The sequence below is a fragment of the Silene latifolia genome, chromosome X, assembly GCF_048544455.1.
Source record: "Silene latifolia isolate original U9 population chromosome X, ASM4854445v1, whole genome shotgun sequence".
Lineage (NCBI taxonomy): Eukaryota > Viridiplantae > Streptophyta > Magnoliopsida > Caryophyllales > Caryophyllaceae > Silene > Silene latifolia.
The window spans coordinates 345,931,044-345,947,530 of NC_133537.1; the positions used below are offsets into that span (position 1 = coordinate 345,931,044).

The following is a 16,487-nucleotide window of genomic DNA, read 5'->3' on the forward strand; positions in this document are numbered from 1 at the left end:
GTAATTGACGAGAGGGGGCCTGCAAATTACACGAAATATGGACAATGTCGAATGTTGACGCCCGCCATCCTATTTACCAATTTGCAATCCCGGTTGCATTCTCTTTTGCTTTGTATATTGCGTGAAATTACCGCCTGGTGGTGGGTGATGCTCTTAACATGTATCCGTATGAACTAAAGGATCTCGAGCAATTTCGTTTGTCACCCAGCGGCTACTCCATTAACATAAGAAACTAGGCAGTTAGTGATACAAAATGAAGAACTAGACATCAAAGTTGGGCAAAATGTAATATGTTTCGTATATACAGAGAGATGACTTCCTAAGTTAAATTCCATGAAACGAGCATGAGCGTCACCCAAAAAGTTTTCACCCGAAGTCCTAGCCAGTCGGCTCACTTGTTGCGACTTGTGACAAATCCGAGTAGGTAAGAACTTTTCAACATCTTTCTCTCTTGATACTTGTCTTTTTGGTAATGGTTAATTTACGCCATCGTCCATCTAGAGATCTTGTGGCATATGTTTTCCGGTCAAAAGACCGGGTACATATATAACCTGCATAAATTATATACTAGATTATTACATGAAAATTACTTCTATATACCAACAATCTTGGATCACCAAACAATCAAGAACATACCTTCATGAAAAAGCCGACGGATATCATTCGCCGAGCAACCTGGCATTGACAACAGTTTATGTAAAGACTTATAGCACTAGCTCTCAGTTTCACACCACATTTTTCAAATAATAGTATACCATCATTTTCCAGATCAATTCCCTCAATATTAGAGACGCTGGACGTTTCGCCCATATTACGTGTCCATCTACCTAGACCTGGCAAAAGCAACTCGACCCGAGACCTGAAGTGACCCCGAAAACCTGAATTGACCCGACCCGACCCAAATTTTCTTGACCTGACCCTAAATGACCCGATCCGAAACCACCATACCCGAAAATGACCCGACAAAATATTACTCTAACTGACCCGACCAACAAACCCGAAAAGACCTGTCCCGACCCGAATCAACCCGAAATCAACGAGAGACCCGAACTAACCCGACCCATTGACCCCGTTTTGCCAGGTCTGATCTACCTACAAGCTACAGGCAGGTAATAAAAATGCATTTCAAAAAACTACATGGGCTTGGTTGTCATCAGTCTCAAACCCGCTAGCTAGCTAGCTAGCTTGACTGTGGGACAAAAATTCACGTCGAGCAATCCAATTTCGCATTTGATCACCCCTACTCAGTATATATATTTAATACTCCGTATAATAGAGCAAAGAAGATGATAGTAAGAATGTTTAACCTTTAACAATGTTTGTCAAACTAGAGCCACAATACAATTGTTTACGAGGAACTCCCTCAAGTGTTCTGACCGGGATGTCGAATGGTATTTGGCTAGTCTGCCAATCTGCAAAAACCTGATAAAATAAAATAAAATAAAGTAAAACAATGATCAAATAAATCGAAGCTTCTCCTCGACAACATAAAATGAGTTCAGGTGACGAACCTCATTTGCCTGAAAATGAGTCGCATTAAGCGGAAAGTTCCCTTTCAATGCTGTTCTGCATGGAATCTGTGGTCACAAGCGTAATGTTGCGATACAGAGATATGTTAAACCAGCAATTTCTTTGAAGTAAAACGTGAGCGTTCATATATCTTACCATGATTGTTCCGGGAACTGTTTTAGATCCTTTTACACAATTAGTGCTTGGAGACTTATTTGCCGAGGTCTCTCCGGGTTTTGTGAGATCTGAAACATAATCATTACTCTTTTCGACATCAGAATTTAATTACTGATCAAATAATAGACCAGAAGGTAATAATAGCCGAATAAGATCATTAGGCGAATAATTGAGCTTATTGTTACCTGTCTCCCAAGTGACAAGAAGATACGGAGATGGATCGTCAGGGTCTCGATCTTCAAACTGCAACATTTCATTAAATAGTCATTTTATCTGATCACAAACCAAAAAAAAAAAGATATTCTACATGGTACCCCTTAATTTTTCAACTTTCTACATGGTACCCCTACACTTTTTAAAACATACATGGTACCCCTAATTGTTGTCATTATCACTAAGTATACCCCTAAGCTTTATTTTCCGTCAATTAAACTCAGTTTTAGGCGTTAAGTGATTATTTGGACGCGTAACCAAACTTGTTATTTATCATCCCATGACATAAGGACTCTATTAGGCTCAATATTCATCTTTGGACGTGATAATTTGGCAAGGAATCAATAAATTTTCCGTCAAAATTTTTTTAGCCCATATATATCAATAAATATGAGGATCGAGATGGATATTGAGCCTAATAGAGTCCTTATGTCATGGGATAATAAATGACAAGTTTGGTTACGCGTCCAAGTCATAATCTAACGCCTAAAACTGAGTTTAATTGATGGAAAATAAAATTTAGGGGTACACTTAGTGATAATGACAACAATTAGGGGTACCATGTATGTTTTAAAAAGTGTAGGGGTACCATGTAGAAAGTCGAAAAATTGAGGGGTACCATGTAGAATATCCCAAAAAAAAAAAGGCCATAACTATGCATTATTGAAAAGATACTTACTGTTTCCAGAAAAGGATGCAAATCCGGAAGTTCATAGCTGCATCAGAAATCCGATTAGTTACGCAGACTGGCCCTTATTTGTATAAATTAGCTAATAAACAGATCCATGGTATTAACGACATCTCATCACAACCGATTATTAAAGGTTTTGGAGTAATTCTAGGGTAAGACCTCCTCGAGTCCCCGCCTCAAAATTTTAATACCAGAAGCACATCAGAAATAGCAAACTCACATGAAGTGTCCTGTCCTTGTCTTACTTCCACCAAACTGTCTCGCTTTTACAGAAGTATTTTTCTTGACTCTGGTGCTTTGGCATCTCGGCAATGGAAATTTAACAGGAGTCTTTGGAGCGATAGAGTCATCAGGGTTGGTGTAGATGGTAGCTTCCTTCTGTATTGACATTGTTACTTCTGCTTTTGTTACAATTCTTCGAGAATTGCCCATGTCTTCTATATCTTTTTCGTGGACGAAGGGCGAAGAGTTGTTAGCTAGACTAGCATAGTATCTACAGTCTGATCTCATTGGACATTCAGCGCAATTAGGGTTCTGTCTTGTGCAGAAAACCTGTAAACGATACCAAGTCACTATGTTTTCAATCTGAACAAGTCGGTTGTAAACTTAAATTCCCCGAGGATGGTTTTGCTCCACATACCTTCCCAAAAGTAATCATATGACAGTGAAGTTGGTACCTAAGAGAGAACAGTACATCAGATGTTTGCATCAAGAAAAATCATTTTAGTTTAAAAAAAAAAAAATTAAAGTCATGTACGAGAACATGGGGATTCCCGTGCAACTTGATGTATGGTTACGTTCTTATTAATATACGGTAAAGAGAATCATACAGAGTGTCTTTATCAAATTTGGACAATCGCTGTGAAAGGTAGTGATGTATCCGATCATGTAACTTGGAACTCCTACATGTAAAATACGGAGTATATCTTAGACTGTTATGTCATCAAAGGTCTTTCAATACGAATGTGATTAAGAAATCCTTACTGTTCCAACAGACGCATTAAAATGGCGTCACTGATTGATGGAGCGGGAACCCAACCTAGCCGCACTGTTACCCGAGCAACATTAACATCAACCTTGTACAAGGGATGACCATGTTAGTTTCATACTCAAATGAATAAAATTATCAAAAAGTCTCATATCAGATGATCTCGTAATAAAATTATCGTGAGACGACAGTATTGAGGATTTAATCTTCTGGAATCGTCTTTCAAGAGACTTTTTTTTTTTTTTTTTGACAGAAGGTGAATAACTTACATTATTGATAACATTACAAAGTAAGCTACTCGACTAGGTAGCACCAGATAAATAAGGTAAATTTCCAAAGATCCTTACCGGAAAGGCTGGTTGTCGAAGTGTCAAGAGACGGATACATTCTGTACTCTTCAGCCCAATTCCGTATATACTGAGAAGAAAATCCCTACAAGTACGCATCACATAAACACACGCATCACATATCCGACCTGTCTCATGGACATGACTAATTTATGCATAAAAATATCTGTGCTTACTTGGTTTTTTGAGGCGGGATGTTTCTCAGCCATTCAAGGTCCAAATTTCCGTAATCCAACACAAGCCGGTTCAGAAAATCCTGCGACAAAATTGGCCATTTTTGACATATATTTTTTCTTCATTTGAGAAATGGAATGATCAAATAGCCATTGAAAACAAGGACAAGGAGACGGACTTTAATGCGAATAGCAAGCTTCTGGTTCATCCCCCTTACAAAAATGGCCTCAGCAACATCGTCAACATTTGATCGCATAACAGCATACCAGTCAACAGAATCGACTTTAGCAGCATCTCTTACTGAACCTCCTTCTTTCCTTAATTTTTCCCAATCAGAATCGCCCTCTTCCTCGGGAATTTTGCCTTCCTTTGATTTCCTCCAATTCATTTCATTAAAAGGAATCCTTCTTTGTTTTCCAAAATTAGACATATTCCCCGTCTTATGACCGGAGTCAAAATTAGAACAAGCATTTGATCTTTTCTGTCTCAGTATTCTGTGATGCCGACTGTACAGATCGCAATCAGAATCCTGCGGAAACTTCATGCTAAGAGACATGAAGGCAGAACTGCATCAAGATTTTACGACGTTAGATTATTCTGTTGTATCATAATTAAGTCTTAAAAGATAGAATCATACCTCGAAGTGTCATCACCGACTCTCTGAGTCAAGAGAGTACCAAGAACCGAATCTAAAACTGATCCTTTCCATGGCCGGTATAATCTTGGACCTGCATAGATAGTGGTAGATTATCGTCAGACACAGAATTAGCGCATTACCAAAATATTTAGCTTTTGAGTATCAACATACAGTGGTGGAGCTAGGGGGGGTTAGCAGGAACGCTCGCCCTGCTCGTGGATGAAATTTTCAAACCTAATACTACAACTCTTTAAATCCTGGCTCCGCCACTGTCTACATATGACTCATGATTCCGTAAAGTCACCTAAAATTATTCAAAGAGTACCTTGAACTTTGCCTACTTTAACAATGAACAGTACTTCAGGCCAAATGCCATCAACATTGTCCGAGGGAACAGCACTCAGCAATTCGTACCATGCCGTTGTGGCCTTCCTTTCAACATTATCGACTTTTCTTATTTTCCTTTTCTTCTTTTTCAGGCCCTTGAAGGAGACTCTTCTTTCGTCCATCAATTGACCAGTCCTTTTTGGACGTTGGTCAGTGTCGGTCCTGCTAGGTCGATTACTCACCACTTGTCCACGCGTCAACTCGTTTATCACAAGATTTTTTACGCAGCGAGTATAATAGTAAGCCTTCTCTACCTTGTTTGAAACATAAACCGACTCAGGTTCTTTCCTACAGGCGTCTGATTTTAATTGGGTGATCCCATCATTTGTCGGACCTCTCACTCCTTTTCCTTTTGCCGGTGAAGGTGTCTGAGGTCCCACCACCCCGATTTTGTCTCTTCCTTTCTTATCTTGTCGAGTGTTAAAGGTCTCTTTGGACTCCACATTAGCCATATTAGTCTCATTTGACATCAAGCTCCTCCTTTTACATGGCAAAGATGCGCCATCTAATTCCAGACGCCTTCTCCGAGTGTTATAGCAAGCGGATTCTACCTTATTTTCTAAACTGGACTTCCATTTTGAAGGTGAAGGTGTTTGTGGTCCAATCTCCTGAACCATCTTACCCTTTCCTTTTCTCGACATACAGATATCGTTCTCTAAGCTAATCTTCCTTGCCTGTTCAGTACAGTATCCACTTTCCTGCAACACCGTCTTCTCATATTGTTCTCTGTTCTTATTAGAACCTAAAATCATGCAAGTTGAACTGAAATTTCCAATGTATGATAACTATATATAACACCAACCAAGTGGTGTTAGTCCACTGGTAGCCGAGTTAAACCTTAAAGCTTGCAGAAATGCAAAAGTTGAGAGGTCCCGGGTTCGACTACCAGCTGGAGCGACGATCACTTGGCCACTACAGCCCCCGAAGGGGTGGCTTACATGGTCCATGTGGTGGTGCGGGAATGCATGGGCCCGGGGATTCAACCCCCTCGTCATCAAAAAAAAAAAAAAAAAAAAAAAAACTATATATAACTAACCATTAGACAAATCAGTGTGATTAAAAATTAACATTCTCCTTTTACTGGGAAAAGCTACAGCATTGAATTCCATTTCCATAGGCCTTTTCCCGCCAAGGCGAAGAACCTTTGATCTGGGTTTTCGCGGAAAATGTCCCAAATTAGAAGCTGCATACAGGCAACATACTATCGTACGCTTCTCATACTCCATTACTTGGTTCCTGTCGAGGCGAATAATCGGATTACTTTTAAAGCTACTGGTAATACAGAAATCATGCATTTTACTTTGTTAGCACAAAATCGGAAAAATGCACAAAAATTAATATTGAATTAAAATATATACATGGATCTGTCAATGATCTTACAAACTATTCATAATGTTTACATCCGGAATACAAAAAACAAATTATGATTTTGGTGATTTTTCTTATAACAGAACTTCATTACAGAAACAGTTCAGATGAGTAACAGAATGCATGTAATATCATAGTCACGTTTATACGGAAGTAAGTCTCTCTTAAGACGGAAGTATACATCTTAAGATGAAAACGGGTCCACAACGACCATTTGTTAATCCTAACTAGAGATCATCCTTTCGTTCATTTACCATACTTAAACTGTTTGAAGTTTAAGACTAATATTGTCGTCTTAAACAAGAATTTGCGTAAAATATTAAAGATAATATGGTTTTCATCAACGTGCCATTATTATTAAACTTAACAATAACACAACAAAAACATGTAGAAGAGCCTAGAGGCTTGTAATAAAGATACCTGAAATTCCGATTTGTTTTCTTTTGTTTTAGTGAAGCAAGTATCATGCAGATGAAGGAATCAAGCTATTTTATTTTTCTTGGTGTATTTATTTTACTAAACTTGACAATTGACATGGTTATCCACTCCTACTAACAGTAATTTTGTGTACTAGTTGCATGTGGAGGAATAAATATAGCTATCATTCCATCAAATCATACTTAACAACTAGTTGAACAACTTGTTAGGCATTCTTTCTTTATTTTAAGTGAAATAAAATTGATTGGATTAGATTGGGATGAATTTAACTAAAACAAATTCTCATTTATGATGGATAATATTAGTTACAAGTTTATAACAGGTCAAATAAAATTAATTTTAGTGGGTTTTATGAGAGACCGTCTCTCATTAATTTAGTGGGAGACATAATAGGAAAAAAAAAAGTTTGGTGGGCCCCTCACCCTATCATGTGAGAGGTCTATCAATAACGCTATTGAGAGACCGTCTCTCTGAAATTTTTGTAAATTTATATAAGTAGATAAAAATAAATCATTTATGACTTCTTATGCACCCTACTTTTGTCTTATTTACATATATAGAGTGATATTTAATCTGTCATAGGCTTGTGACGAATATACCCATCATAAAAGAGACTTATTGTTAAACTAATTAATTAAAAGTAGTGTGGCGCCTTGGACATAATGTTGGGGTTAGTGTCGCTCTGGCCTAGGCCTGGCAAACGGGTAAAACGATTCAGGTTAACTCGGATTTGAAAAAGAAAAAAAAAAAAGGCCTTCATTGGTAATTGGTTGGGTCGTTTTGGATTCGGCTTGTTTTCTAACGTGTTACTATTATCAAATTATTTGGGAATAACGATTAGTATGCTATAATAAATATTCGGGACGAGTTGAATAAGGTCGGCTCAATTCGAGACTCGGGTCAAATTCGGGTGCAAGTCGGGTTATACTTGTCGGGTCATTCGGATGGGGTCGGTTTGCCAAGTCTAGTCGAGCCCGACCTATCATATGTGAGGAAGCGGTCCAAATCAAGCTCCCTTAAGCCTGACCGAGGTCTGACTTGTATGCGGGGAGGGATTCAGGAATCGAATATACGTTGGGTTAGAGTTAAAGATAATTGTACTTAGTAAAAACTATTTTATACCGAAATACAATAAAAGGCTTGAAATTGATAACTATTACTCGCTTCAACGCTTTATTTTATAATTTTTTACTGGTCTTATGTAAGACGGTTTATGCGGGGAGGGATTCGGGAATCGAATATACGTTGGGTTAGAGTTAAAGATAATTGTACTTAGTAAAAACTATTTTATACCGAAATACAATAAAAGGCTTGAAATTGATAACTATTACTCGCTTCAACGCTTTATTTTATAATTTTTTACTGGTCTTATGTAAGACGGTTTACACAAAGATAGTGTAAAACGAATCAAAATATACCTATATTCACAAGTGGGTATAAGTACTAAATAAATAAAAATCGGTTCTACAATATACTTGTCTAAGATCGTCTTACATAAGTATTTGTTTATATTTTAGGCGTTATTTAAGTACAAACTTTTTAATTACTACTAAAGAGTAGAGACTACTATAAAGGTAAATAAAAAAGACCAAACCCGGACCTGAAAAGCATAATTGTGAGCGAGAGAGTCTAGTTGGCAACTTAGCACCACTTTTCAGTTGAATTCGTTCACTTCCCGGTTGCAGAGCAGAAAGAACAAAAGACGCCTGCTTCACTTGAGCTAACTGCATGCGATTCTTTTGATAAAAGAAGACTAGGCGGGGCTTTTAAAAGAAGTCATTGTTCTAGTATAACTCTTTCTAATTAGACGCAGTGCAATGGTAAACCAATTTGCTATCTTGCTGGAATACCATCTGTTCTTGGATATAAAATTCTTGGTACTCACCTCACACAAGGCTGACTTACATGCCTTCAGTAGGGAAGTGGATTAGCTTTGGTTAACAGAGCGGGGATGAAAGCATAAAATCCGAAGATGAGATCCCCAACTGCCATCATACTATGTTCATAGTATGAACAGTTTTTTGAAATTGTCAATATAATCGAATCTAATATATATTATTATTAAATTTTAAATACCTTTCACCTTGGCTTGGCTACAGGTTCAAATCAATCCTTTTTTTTCTGCTTTCTTATCTTCCTTTCTTCGAACCTTTTGGTATGTATTGTCCCCTAACTATAGATCAGATCCACCGGACGAGAAAGTCAATTCCGCACTGCTGCTGAGTCGTCGGACTTATCCAAAAAAGGATTCGTAGAATTTTTTTAGATTGCGTTAGAGGAAATCTACCAAAGCTAGGCAGATAGATAGACTCCTTTCCCGTTGCTAAGAGAGAGCAAGAAACAAAAGAAAATGATTGTTTTTTAACCAGCGCTCTCTTTTGAGTATGCAGGGGGAGCAGGTTTGAAAAAGGATCTTAGAGTGTCTAGGGTTGGGCCAGGAGCTCCTTTCTTTCTTCTGCTTTTTCAACTTTGAAAAAGAACTTTCTAAAAAATCTCATAGAAATAGGCTTTTGATACAAAGGTTAAGTAAAAGATGATTTTTTTTTTATTAGACACAAAGGGTAATTTTCATTGATATGTCATGAAAGGGCTCTTATGTAAGCCTCCTTTCCGAGCCTATGATCGTTTCAACTTGCCAAATGTATTGTCTCTAAATGGTATAACAACCAACCGTGCCATTATGCGCTCTCATATGCACTTAACTAGAACACAGGTATTAAAATAGTTATATACTATAATAACGCTAGGAACTTACCCAAATAGCTCCTTTGAAACCAGAACAGAGGGAGGAACAGAACCCAGGTCCAAGGCGTGACCGTGAGATTCTTTCTACAAGACTTGATGGGCTTCTTGAAAAGAAGGAACTCCAACTTCAATGCATTATGCAGCCTAACAACAGCACGATCTGCCTATTTCCTTCCAAAAGGCTGAGAAATTCGGGCTTCAAAAACCCAACCTGATTATGAAACCGCAAAACAAAAAAGGTTGACTTCCACCACTGTTACGAGTCATCCTTTCTCCTTTTATTGCAGTCATGAATCGCCTTTTTGAAAGAAAATACAACCGTTCGACTTCGAATTGGCCTTGACGAGACACCTAATAAGATGAACTCGCTTGGACAACTTAAAACGATGTTTGTCCCGCATATTACTAGGAAGATCGGGATCTTTACAAAAAAAGCCCGCCATTGTTGTTCTTGCTCAGTTACTCAGAGAATGAGTCAGCACGCTAATGATCCTTATATTCTCCACCGTACTCCGCCGTTACTACCACCTCCTCCTAATTCTGCGTAAGTTCTGAAACAATCGTTTTCGATTATCACACATCTGGAATAGATGGCTGTGACATTAGAGGTTTGAAAAGGATTAGATGGATGTGACGTTAGAGGTTTACCAGAAACATATATTCTCAATCCATATTACAATTACATGTGTAAATTAAGAAAGTTACTAGAATTTTTTTGAGGAAGAATCCTCTCCAGTACCAAAAATGTACTGGATGGTCCATTACCCCTCATCCAAGGGTCAGAAATGATTGTCCTGAAATCTAAAGGCCAAGAAATAATGGTAATTGATTTGCTCCCTTCAAAAATTTATTGTACCTAGCAATTGTTAGCAAATTTATTGTACATAGCAATTGTTAGCATTAGATTTCATTGTGAGCAGTTTTTTAACTCTTAGATTTGTACTGGACCCTCCAATACTTGTTTGGTATTGGAGAGGATCCTTGGCAATTTTTTTACATCTGAAATACAAACATTTAGAACCAGAAAATTGGTAATTGAATTATCAAAATTGATGACGAATACGCACACAGTTGTTTGAAAATGATTAGATGGCTGTGACATTAGAGGTTACCGAATCCCTCAGAAATGCTAGACCTCGTGCTTGATAATAAGGAAGACCTAAAATTTCTCAATTCACACTGAATGTAGTTGATAAATGCAGGGGAAATATGAAAAAAAAAAAAGAAAAAAAAAAGGACTTGAAAGAAGTAAAACGAATCAAAAAAAATAGTAATTTCGTCTATGGGGTTGAAAATGATAGAATGATTTGGCAATTTTGGAAATTTAGGGTTTGAAATATAAATTGATTTGGGAAATTAGGGAAAACGTGATATGGGCATGTTAGGTTTTTGTAGAGTTAGTTTGTGTAATTAGAATAGGGCAATATGAGTATTTAGCGTAAATCGTAAGTTAACAAGACAGGTAATAAGAAAAATGATGTTCGGAGTTAAAATACGGTGGTGATTGGGGAGTATACGTAAAAGTCCCGGCGTTATTTGTAAAAACGCAAATACGCGATGGTAATTTGAAAAAAAAAAGCACATATGTGGTGGTTATTTATAATTATTCCTAATATTAATAATAATAACAATAATCGTGACAAAACACTAATAAACGTAACAATATTCGTGACAAAATACTAATAATCCGTGGCAACGTGTAGTGATTGTGGAAAATATACGTTGACGATATATTTAGGATCTGGTGAGAACGATTACTCGGTGAGAACGGTGAGAACGTATTATCACTTAATCAATTCATTTGAATAAAACAAAAGGCAGTTACTTGGAAATTTTTCGTAATTGATTTGCCAATTTAGTTATATCTATTGAATTCCAACTTGTTTATTGCTTAATCCACAAAGCTATGACTCCCGAGTTCTGAACAAGAAAACATGACTTTTAGAATAATTTACTTTCAGAATAATTTACGTTTAGAATAATTTACTTTTCAAATATTCCTTGTAATCCTACAAATAAGAAAAAATGACTTTTAGAATAATGCTCCTTAATGAACTAGACAACAGAAGACAAAAGACTAGAAGATCAAGGTATAGAATACTCCTCTTCAATCTCAAAGCAAAGTACAGCATCACCAAATTTAGAACATTCTGAACAATCAACATCTTTAGGATGTTTAATATATGGCACAACATCATCACTAGTCTTGGACAGAGTCACGGTGCAACATTCCACAACTTTCCGAACGGGTCCGTGTTCTAGCGACGCAAAAAAGAGCGACTCTGAAAATTTGCCGTTAGGCCTAACAAAGAAGTTTATGTGTGTGACCTTGTATTCCGAGTCTGGTAACGAACACAAACACATGGATCTGGGTCCCTCATATCTATAAACTTCACCTTGTTACCATATCCGATCAAGAAAAAAAAAACATTAGAAGAAAAAAAAAAAAAGTAGACATTTTTAGTAACTCAGCTTATATGTATTTTCATGAGCTTTGACGTCCACACTAGGCGAGGGTCTAGGAAAGAGTCCCATCATAAGGGTATAATAAGGGCAAGTCTTTCATTGTCATTTTGGCAAGAGGCCGCTCCAAAGACTTGAACTCGTGACTTCACGACAACTTAACCGATGCGCCAAAACTCCCTTTCATTTATATGTATAACGATAATTAGAACATAAGTTGATGAAATGAAAAATAGGGCAAGAGAAAACTGACCGCCTTCTTTTCAAAATAGGCCAAAGCTTCCCTAGCATAACAACGCAGCCATTTATGGTCGACCTCAAAAGTCTCAATGTTTGGTTGAAGTTGTGAGTATCTCTGATGGATTAATGTACTCCACAAGTCTTTATCACTTTAATTCAAGGAAAAAAAAAACACAATTAAATCATTACTTTTAAAATAAATTCTCATTTGTGATGGAAGGAGCAAGTGGGAGGGGCTAGAGAGGTTTTCCTCTTTCTCAACCTGAGGGTCATGTTATCACTCTCTCTCACTTTTAAACCTACTACCGTTATTATAATACCATAAATTTTCTTCAGCTGGAAGAGAACTTTTTCTCCCCCTGGGTGGTCCCTTCGTGATCGGCATCTTTCCGACCAACACCTTTCCACCAGAAGCCGGGTGTGTTTACTATGGATTTGGATACTGTCCCCGGGTACTGAGTCTCACGCGATGACGATTATTGGATCGGGCCGTGTCATGGTTGTCCGTGAATACTTAGAGAATGGAATCGCCACCTACAAAGAACACGTGGAATCCGAATATTGGATTGTGGAAAATTCTTGGCACAACAATGAGATGCATCACAGAATCCATGCCAGCCTAGTTAATCATGCATGGGTTTCAGATTTTTTTTTTTTTTTTTTTTTTTTTTCCTTTTAATTACGCTTTTTACTTCGTATTTTATGTCTGGTAACTAGTAAGAGTAGTAACTTGTACGGAGAGTAGTAACTTGGTATCCATCCTCTGACTGTGTTTTGGGTTGATGTCACAATTGGAGCATCTCTATATCCGTCTTAATATTTATTCGATTTTAGTTATTCAATTTAGTTTTTTTTCCCTTTTCTTTTTTTAAAAAATTTACTCGAGTACCTCAAATTGAATGTGAATCATCTCACTCTTCATTAAAGACATTGCTAAAATAGAACAAAGCATCTTCCTTGTGAACCTCTCACAAAAAGGGGGAGGGGACAAGGTGGACCACCCCCATGTGCTTCCCCCCACTCACCTCTCATGAGTATTTTGTGAGAGGAAACGGTATCCGTCACAAGCTTGTGACGGATATCGCCCCGTCTTCAATTAGATTTCGTGAAAATAAAAAGCTAAACAAATATAATACGTGTTACTTATTTATTTAACAGTACTCAGATTGTTGTTCTTTGATTTTGACACAAAGACCAAGGAAAGCGAGGGTGTCAATTAGTAATGACAAGTGTATCAAATTGAACGTGTAAGATAAAATTGTTCATCATATGCATTCTTAAAATAGAAAGGACAACAATTAACTAAGACACCTAACAATGAAATACGACAACAAACTAGAAATATAATAACACATCCCTCCTATTCTCAATAACTGTTTCATTTGTCATTTCCGTCTATTCACATAACTGTGCCATTTGCTATTTCTGGTAAGGTTTTATACTTATTTTTTTCACTTCAACCCACAATAATACATCAATACCCCCACCTCACGCGCGCGCGCGCACACACACAATACTAATTTTAATCACTTCACTCACAATAATACCTGTCATCTCTCCAATTACCTCACCTCACCACAATATTTTGCATTATTTAACTCCCTTTCTTAATTCTTGTGCCATTGTCGAAATGGGACGGTTATTCGGTATAGGAGGGAGTAAAAGATAGGCATGCGAGATCTTGTTTAAATTGCCTTACCGAATACACTTTGAATATCAATTTTTTTATAAGTTTTTAGTAATTTGTAAGTAAAGACGTGAACAAAACAAAACGAGCATTGATATATAATGTGTTATATTTAAATCACAAATTTTGATCTGTGACGGACATATCAATCGCGAGGTTGCGATGGTTCAAATGGTACCTGATGGGGCATATTCTGCACCCGCTGACCGAGTCAACATACTGAGCAAGGTCAAAGATATCCACAGCAAGTCAACGACTTAGACAAATTTAACCGACGCAAAGATTTGTCGGCGGCTGTCTCTTGTGCCTCGGCTTGGTTAACTAGCCAGCCGGGGCACATATCCGCGTACTCATATCCAAGACCCCTCGGCGGCGAGTCAACAGGGCCCGCCGGCCTGCCATGGGTCCCTCGGCCGAGGGTAGATCAGTCTTTCCACCTGCTAGCTACTTGGCCACTTGGCCACTACGTGACAAAAAGTGAAAGTCCATAAATACTCCTCAACCCTTATTGAGGAAAGGATCAAAAAAAATATAACCTAAACACCTCATAATCTGGTAATATCTTCCTTATCTCTCTACAATATATACTTCGCCAAGTAACACACAACTTAATCCTTTTAAGTTTACTGACTTGAACGTCGGAGTGAGTTCGCTCGGTACAAAGCCGAGCCCTCAGTTTGTTCATTGTTTCAGGAGACCGAAAGGAGGATTCAATCAAAGACATCATTCTACAAGCCACGAGTGGTAACAAATAACTGCTTCGGAATTACACCCGGAACAATTGGCGCCGTCTGTGGGGAAAGATACTAGAAGCTAGTCAAATCCCTTACAAAAAAAAAAAAAAAAAAAAAACCCACCCAACGAGCTAAGAAGATGTCGAAACAACCAGAAACGGTGCTTGTGGAAACTGAATTCTACCAAGATGACACATTCCACAACTCTGAAATCGGGCAGTCCCCCACCGGCCGTATCACTGATACGACGAACGGGATGCCGAAGGAACAAGATACACCGCTGCCCGCCGACCAAGTCACTGTCATGGGACATGTGGTTGATGCAGCTAAACTGAAGCTACTCCGGAACTAATGGGTAGCACGCCGACTCACACCGTCACAACGACAAGAGCGGCGGCACCCATGAGAGATCGGGGTCCCAAAAGTGACTCGAGAAACTTAAACGAAGCATTGGAGGAAGCGACCATATCAAGACGCGGGGAGCCCAGAGTGCAAGTGGTAGACTGAGTCCTTCCCGCACTCGCGGGAGGACGATGTCGCCGCAGACCGACGAGGCCCGCCCCGGAGGAGTGAAAGAAGCCCGACTCACCGAGTCGGAGAAGAAGCCCGACTCACCGAGTCGGAGAAGAAGCCCTTCCCGCCACGGGGAGAGGAGCCGGACTAAGGATGCGAGGAGCCGATCGCCGCGTGTCATTCGACACGTGGTCGACACCCCCTCGATGCCTATGTCCTAGAGTTCCGGTGCGACTAAGCTAAAGTTGCCACCCATATCATACAAAGGAGAAGGCGACCCAACCGACCACGCCGAGGCTTTCGAGTCTTACATGTCGGTATGGGAGCAACCTGATGAGGTTTGGTGCCGAGTCTTCCCAACGACTCTGCATGGGATGGCGCAAAGTTGGTACAAGGGGCAACCCGATGGGTCGGTATCTTCGTTATGCCGACCTAAGGGACACATTTTTGGCCCAAAGATTCTTGCAATAAGAGGAGGGCCGTCGAGACATCGGATCTCCCGACTATCGAGACGGGGAGGGAGGCGAGTCTCTCCGAAGTTATGTGAAGAGGTTCGACGCCAAGGTTCAGCAGATTCGTGAGTGAACAATGAATCGGCGGCCTTCGCATCGATGAAAGGCCTCCCGAGAGGAGACTTAAAAACGAGCTCATCAAGTGCGGAGGCTCGAACCTAGACTCCTTCGGGAAGATGGCCGACCAAGCCATAAAGGTGGAGGACTACCACAAAACCGGGTAGGCCCAGCAAGGCCGTGCACTCGAGAGAGAAAGAGCGCCGGGAGGACAACCCGGATGAAGGACGCCGTGACAATAATAGGTCACGGTCGGACAAGTCCGCCAGAAACGAGCTCGGCGGCGCGCCGGGGAGTTCGGGACCGGTTCAATGGTCACACCCCCTTGGTCGTATCTCGCCGAGGTCTTTGCCCCGAGCAAGAACGAGGGTCGAAGTGGGAAAGGCCTCCCAAGGCGGGGGGACGGTGACACGAGCCGATCTTATGAGTACCACGGCCACACCGGTCACTTAATCGACAACCGCAGCATCCGAAGAATGCCATTGAAGAGCGATCCGGAAGGGGAGTCTCAAAGCAAATATGTTGCGGAGGCCAAAAGACTAATACCGGCGGCTCAAATAAAAAATCCGTCTTTGAACGGATAGGAGTAATCCATGTTGTCATCGGG

The 16,487-nt window shown here is 39.4% G+C and overlaps 1 protein-coding gene across 1 annotated transcript; it reads right to left on the minus strand.

The window, feature by feature from the left end:
- Nucleotides 1–339: 339 nt before the first annotated feature.
- Nucleotides 340–5,922, minus strand: LOC141619831 (DEMETER-like protein 2). Its single transcript, XM_074436854.1, has 16 exons — nucleotides 5,062–5,922; nucleotides 4,737–4,827; nucleotides 4,278–4,665; nucleotides 4,102–4,181; nucleotides 3,926–4,010; nucleotides 3,575–3,666; nucleotides 3,421–3,492; nucleotides 3,231–3,267; nucleotides 2,811–3,142; nucleotides 2,579–2,615; nucleotides 1,872–1,929; nucleotides 1,666–1,754; nucleotides 1,512–1,577; nucleotides 1,308–1,422; nucleotides 637–675; nucleotides 340–551 (listed from the first exon to the last, which is right to left on the minus strand). Exons 1-16 carry the CDS (start codon nucleotides 5,873–5,875, stop codon nucleotides 436–438), a joined length of 2,511 nt encoding a protein of 836 aa, XP_074292955.1. The 5' UTR covers nucleotides 5,876–5,922; the 3' UTR covers nucleotides 340–435.
- Nucleotides 5,923–16,487: the final 10,565 nt, after the last annotated feature.

Bases quoted from the DNA above. Each gene is read 5' to 3' on its own strand.
- LOC141619831 (XM_074436854.1), bottom strand. From the start codon at position 5,875: ATGATTTTAGGTTCTAATAAGAACAGAGAACAATATGAGAAGACGGTG. The intron at 3,143-3,230 runs GTATGTGGAGCA...TATCGTTTACAG, and splicing joins ATATGATTACTTTTGGGAAG to GTTTTCTGCACAAGACAGAA. The intron at 2,616-2,810 runs GTGAGTTTGCTA...TTTCTGATGCAG, and splicing joins ACAAGGACAGGACACTTCAT to CTATGAACTTCCGGATTTGC.